Below are 6,278 nucleotides of genomic sequence, written 5' to 3'. Positions count from 1 at the left end.
AATGAACAAAAAATTAAATATAACAACACAGTTCATAGGCAGAATGACTGTATTTTTGTTCTGAGTTGTTAGTTTGATTAATTATTTGTGATTTTAGTTAAATTTTTTTTTTATAAAAATAAAGTTTAAGGGTGTATTTGAACTATTTTAGAAAATACAGATTTTAAAAAATAATTTGTGAAACCATTATATCAAACACTCAATGTAAACCTTATTTTTTCTTTCTAGTTTTTTTATCTGAAAAAATCCCAAATAAATAGGTCCGGGGCCGGAGGTTAGTTGTTCTCTTCCCATTCGTCTCGCCGTTTTAACTCGTTCGTTCCCACATCCTCAAGACCTCTCTGCTCTGCTCTGCTCCGCTCCGCTTCAATCTCAGGCTCAGGTAACCCTCTACAACCTCCTCTTGGATTCTTTTTCAGCTTTTTTCTGAAACCCTAAAAGTTATGACTCAACCTTTATCCGAGCCATGGATGGAACATCTTGGCTGCGGCCCTGAAGAGTCCTGGCAGAGCCATTGAACATCTTGGCTCTGGCATCAACACCTTTGAATGCAAACCACAAGGGTTTGATCTTTGAACCAAATATGGACAAATTCTTCAAAGTTCCGTGTAATTAGATATGTAGCCCGAGTAGCAAAATATGGTTGATCTTTGTATGTAATAATTCAATCTCCTCTGTGCATTTTTTTCTCAGTAGGATTATAAATGTGTATGCAATTTTTTTATGTTCTCTATTTGTTTGATATTGATCCTTTGATTAATACCTAAACCTACATTGTGTTGTGTTGGTTCTTGCACTGTGAATGAATTGTTATGTTTTTCTTTTCTAGAATATTTGTTATGGTTCTTGCACTGTGAATGAATTGTGAATGAATGACTCGATAAAAATAACTTGGGTTATTTTTAGTTTATTGCTTTATCAGCCAAATTGTCACTGACTCCATGTGTTATGCTTGTTTATTATCAGCCGCTGTGCTGCTTTCTAGACGCTTTTAATGGGAAGCAAAGGTCGAATCCCGCCTGCTCATCATCGGCGCCCGCTTCCAGGCCCTGGGATGGGGCATCCTGAGCCATTTGGTCATGGTATACATCCTCCACCAGGTGGATTTTCTCATTTTGATATGATGCCTCCACCAGAAGTTATGGAACACAAGCTAGCTGCACAACATATTGAGATGCAGAGACTTGTGACGGAGAATCAGAGGCTTGCTTCCACACATGGAACCTTGAGACAAGAACTGGCCGGTGCACAGCATGAGTTGCAAATGTTGCATGCTCAAATAGGTGCTGTGAAGGCCGAGAGAGACCAACAGATGAGAAATATGATGGAGAAGATTTCCAAGATGGAGGCTGATATGAAGGCTGCAGAGCCTCTTAAATCGGAACTGCAGAAAGCTCGAGCAGAAGCACAGAGCTTAGTTGCAACAAGGCAGGAACTTATTACCAAAGCACAGCAATTGTCCCAGGATCTTCAAAGGGCACACTCAGATGTACAGCAGATTCCTGCACTAATGGCTGAATTAGATAGCCTCAGGCAAGAGTATCAGCACTGCAGGTTTGTCTTATGCTGTTGTTGTTAAATATACTTTGTATGGAGCTAATTTATTAGTCGTAGGATATCATTTGTTTAGTGTTCAGCCCTTTGTTTAGATTTGTAGAGTTTACAATATGGACTACTTGTTCTAAAGAGTTAACCCATGTGCTTTAGTTCAATTTTCTTTTCTTTTTTCTGGCTTCCCTTTGAATTAAGACAAATGTAGATTGTAGACTGTGACTGGATATGCTCTGTAGATTGTAGAATGTTATGCTTTCTATTTTCCTTTCTCTGTAAAATTAAGTACCATAGATCTTTCTTTTCCGAAATCATCTATCAAAATGCCTTAATATCTTTTTTAAGTTTCAATTGATTTGGTTTTAGTTATCTAGAGCCATGATCTTCTAGTCGTTTTAATCATGCAGGGCTACTTATGACTGTGAAAAGAAATTATACAACGATCATCTTGAATCACTCCAGTTGATGGAGACTAACTATATGACAATGGCAAGAGAAGTGGAAAAGCTTCAGGGAGAGTTGATGATGAATCCCACATATGCTGATAGAAGACCTGGTATGCTCTCCTTTAGGCTTTATCTGTCTTACTCTTTGTTTTCCTCAGGTTCTTCTGTGGTGTAGCAATGTCTCATCAGTCATCACTGGCTTTCTCCACCAAATGCAGGTGCACCTTATGGTATCACTCCTGGAAACAATGATAATGAGGCTTCTGGTCATCATGTGGGGCAAAATGCGTATGAAGATGGCTACGGTGCTCCCCAGGTTTTTCATCTTCTTTTATTCTATTTTTCCTGCTAACCCATCTTCTGTCTTTACAATTGGCTTTGCTATTTTTTGATGGTGGCATTGTGCAACTATGCTTTTCTTATTTATTTCATAATGACATTAGGTTTAGTGAAATCTGGTAACAACACTATAATTGCTTGCTGTAGTCTCTGGCTCTGCAGCAAAGTCATTAAAATTTTGTACAAGTCATGTAATGCAATAATAATAGTAATATTATATTAGTATATTTGTGTTGTTTGGACCCAACTGAAAATGGCTGCTTGTACTTAACAGTACATTTTTGTGTTTCTAACTTTCGAGAAAGAAAACTACTTTTACTCTGTTTGCAACAAGAAGAAACAAACTCACTCACTGTTACTCTCCACATTTTGTGTAATAGGGACGTGCCCCACCCCCTGCTGGTAGCAGTGCTCCTAGTGCTGCTGTTGCTGCTGGAACATCAACTTATGGTGGAGGTTCGGCTTATGGTGGAGCTCAGTCTGCACCTGTTCCTGCAAGGCCTGGTTACGATGCATCAAGAGGGCCTGGCTATGATTCAGCAGGTGTCCCTGCATATGATCCACAAAGGGGACACGGTTATGAAGCACAGTTACAAAGAGGAGCCAACTATGATGGACAGAGAGGATCTGGTTATGATGCACATAGACCTGGATATGATATGCAGAGAGGACCAGTGTACAATGTGCAAAGAGGAGGACCTGGCTATGACACTTCAAAGGTTGGCGGTGGCTATGATCCACAGTCCAGAGGTGGCCTTGCTTCTCAAGGCCATATTACGCCTACAAACCAGGCACCTTATGGGTCTTCAACACCGCCACCTGCTGTTCATGGTGGAAACCCTGTTCGGAGATAAGCTCACGGTGTTGTCTATCTGTAGTTGCTGCCCATCAAGGCCACAGCACCTGCAAACTATGCACCTTACAGGTCTGCGACATGCAAGATGGTGTAATTGTTCCGGGTGCTTGAAACATCATAGTTTGATCCATAATTTTCAAAGGTGGCCGATTTACTTAGGGGAGAATATTTTTGGTTGCTATGTTTGTTTCTCTGTATATTATGGGCAAAATTTGACAGGCAGTGTCTGCAAATAAGGTTATATGGTCATAGTTCTAGAGGGGAATGTGCCAATTAAATAGAAATTCACTGGAGAAATGACATTTTTTCAATGGCGGAGCTATCATCTATCCAAAACTCAAATGCTTGAAGATCTAATGTTGGGTAAAAGTAGCACATTTGGTCTTTTACTTTTTAAGTTGCGATTTACTAATTGATTTTTTAGTTTTGGCGTTTTTAGTTTTTTTTTTAATATTATTTTAATTATGATGATTTAATTTTTAATTCTTTATTCTTGACTTAAAAGTTATGATAATTTTGTCTCCATGTTGGTACTTCTTACTAAAATAACCTAATTAATCAAGACTAATTTTTTTAATGATCAAATATGTCAAAAATAAAATGTTTGAGACTAGTTTGTCACAAATAAAATAGCAAGAGACATTGTATTTTAAAGGTGATACGCAACTCGTTATAATATTATTTTATTTTACTATATTAATACTGATAATATTTATTTTATTTTTATATACAAATCTTAACCGTTTTTATATTTTAATTAATAAGATTCTTTTTATTTTATATATTTTTTTAAATATCATTTATTGTAAACTGAAAATAATGGGATGTGTAATCATAAGTTCTCATTTTACTATCATTTTTACATTGTCATTCATTTAAAAAATCTAATAATATTTGCCAAAAAATAAATCAATAACAATCATAAAGTAATATTAAAAAAATAATATATATATTGTTGACTCGTTTTTTTGTTAATTCATCTAACACCCAAAAAAATAATATTGAGAAGATTTGTGAGAGCTAAATAAAGTATATGAGATGTTTCTAATGCACAAAAATAATGGATAGAGATAGTTTTATAGTATTTTAGGCCCAAAAAGATAGTCTACTTCTACTTAGTCACTAACATTGATCTTGCAAGCCATGGATTACATTTGTATTTAGCTTTTAACTATTTGAGTCCATTGAAGATGGAGAACTCTTTCTGTAAAAGTTGCCACCCCTTTTTCCTCTCTCATCCCCCTCTTCTTGTCCCTACTTCTCTTATTTATATTGAAAAGTTACAGTTACATTTAAGTGTGGGCTTAAGTTATTGGGCTATGCCCAATAATTATACAAAGTTATAATTGACTAGGCCCTAGACATGATTTGGGCCGATAGGCAGAGATACTCCAAAAATGGGTATAACAATTGCCCCCTAAGTCAGTCTTCATGTTTGCATAAGGCTGACTTATTGTGTGAACTTTCTTCAGGTTTCTCTTCACGAGGACCAAACCTTTAGGCCTTGGATGTATCATTACTTGACTTCGCTGATCTTTTAATGGTGATTCTGGTGCGTATAGCCTCACAAGTTTTCTTGTAAGCATTCTATATGCTTCAGACTTGAACGTGGCAAATAGTGATAGTAAAAAGATCTGAGCTGCTCAAAGACCTTAGACAATTCTTATGCTTGAAGATCCAAGTGACTCAAGGAGACAAATTCGTCCTGCTTGGTTCCTATGTCCTCCAAGAACCAAGCAAAATGAATGCTCCAGGTTCTTAAGACCACACAGAACCAAGTGAGACGAATGCTCCAGTTTCCGAGGTCCTCCAAGACTGAGGTCCTCCAGGACCGAGGAACTTGTGTTCGAGTCTAGGCGACTTAGGGCTTCTCGGAAGCTTAGTGACACTAGGTTTACTCTAAGGTGCCCCATTTAGGCTCCTCTTATTGAGTTCCCTAGGTCTCGAGGTCCTCCAGGCCTGAGGTCTTCCTCCAAGGCCGAGGTTTTCCTCCAGGCCTTAGGTCTTCCTCCAAGGCCGAGGTTTTCCTCCAGGCCTGAGGTTGTCTTCCAGGCCTGAGATCGTCCTCCAGGCCTAAGATCGTCCTCTAGGCCTAAGATCGTCCTCCAGGCTTGAGGTTGTCCTCCAAGGCCAAGGTTGTTGTAACACCCTAGTTACCCCAAGACAGTTACTGTGAACTTTGAACCGTGCTCAACTCGCTAATCGAGTTCTTTGGTTAAAAACATGCATCTAAGTGTTATTAAATAGGTTAAGGTGGAAAACCAATCAAAAGGAAATGATATATTTTATTTAAAACATAAAACTGTTCATGGGCCCATAAAAACATTTACAAGTTATTTACAATCCAAAATGGTCATTACAATTTGAAATGTTCAACCTGCCGACCTAAGCGGCAAAAATAGGGTTAACCCTTAGTCCCCCTGAGAAACTCCTTGGCCATGGTGGTCAAGCGGCCGCATATGTACACATCACCACCTAAGCTCTCCACTCAAGGCCGGGTGAGATTTTCTTTCCCTTTACCTGCACCACATAACATCCATGAGCCAAAGCCCAGCAAGAAAACTCAATACTGTATATAAATATTATCAAATGATGATCATTATAATCATACAGAGCTTATAGCTCTAAACAGATGAGTGAATATCACATCGTGGTTACATTAACCATGAAGGAGCGTATAACTCTAATCAGATGAGTGATTTAACACTTGAGGTTTTGGTAAACCATAATGAGTGACTGACGAACAAGTCACTACGGGGCTTGGCACCCATAGCCATGTGAAAATTTAGTCACTTGGACCTTCTGGCCCTGGCTCCAATCAAATGAGTGACTGATGGGTAAGTCACTTCGGGCCCAACACCCATAGCCATGTGACTAAAACGTCACTGGGGCTCTCTGGCCCTGGCTCTAGGTGACTAGCCTTAGGCTAGACAAGCGCTTTTTAGTTTTCATTGAACTTGAGGTCGGTCCGACATTAATGCTCATTTGAGTCACTCAATGCAGATGTCGATTAGATCTAATCTTTGTCGGCTTGCGTTAAACACACTAAGACCATTCTTGACTTATGAGTCAATACCATGTGACCA

At 38.6% G+C, this 6,278-nt stretch overlaps 1 protein-coding gene across 1 annotated transcript; it reads left to right on the top strand.

The window, feature by feature from the left end:
* Positions 1–221: 221 nt before the first annotated feature.
* On the top strand, positions 222–3,630 carry LOC133817795 (protein FLX-like 2). Its single transcript, XM_062250395.1, has 5 exons — positions 222–382; positions 967–1,554; positions 1,959–2,107; positions 2,216–2,313; positions 2,717–3,630. Exons 2-5 carry the CDS (start codon positions 995–997, stop codon positions 3,188–3,190), a joined length of 1,281 nt encoding a protein of 426 aa, XP_062106379.1. The 5' UTR covers positions 222–382; positions 967–994; the 3' UTR covers positions 3,191–3,630.
* The last annotated feature ends 2,648 nt before the right edge of the window (positions 3,631–6,278 follow it).

Source organism: Humulus lupulus, chromosome 2 (genome assembly GCF_963169125.1).
Source record: "Humulus lupulus chromosome 2, drHumLupu1.1, whole genome shotgun sequence".
NCBI classification, from domain to species: Eukaryota; Viridiplantae; Streptophyta; class Magnoliopsida; order Rosales; family Cannabaceae; genus Humulus; species Humulus lupulus.
This window is presented reverse-complemented; position numbering and strand designations above follow the sequence as displayed.

Coding starts and splice junctions, on each gene's coding strand:
- LOC133817795 (XM_062250395.1), top strand. CDS start 995: ATGGGAAGCAAAGGTCGAATCCCGCCTGCTCATCATCGGCGCCCGCTT. Junction 1,555..1,958: donor CAAGAGTATCAGCACTGCAG/GTTTGTCTTATG, acceptor TTAATCATGCAG/GGCTACTTATGACTGTGAAA. Junction 2,108..2,215: donor ATATGCTGATAGAAGACCTG/GTATGCTCTCCT, acceptor CACCAAATGCAG/GTGCACCTTATGGTATCACT.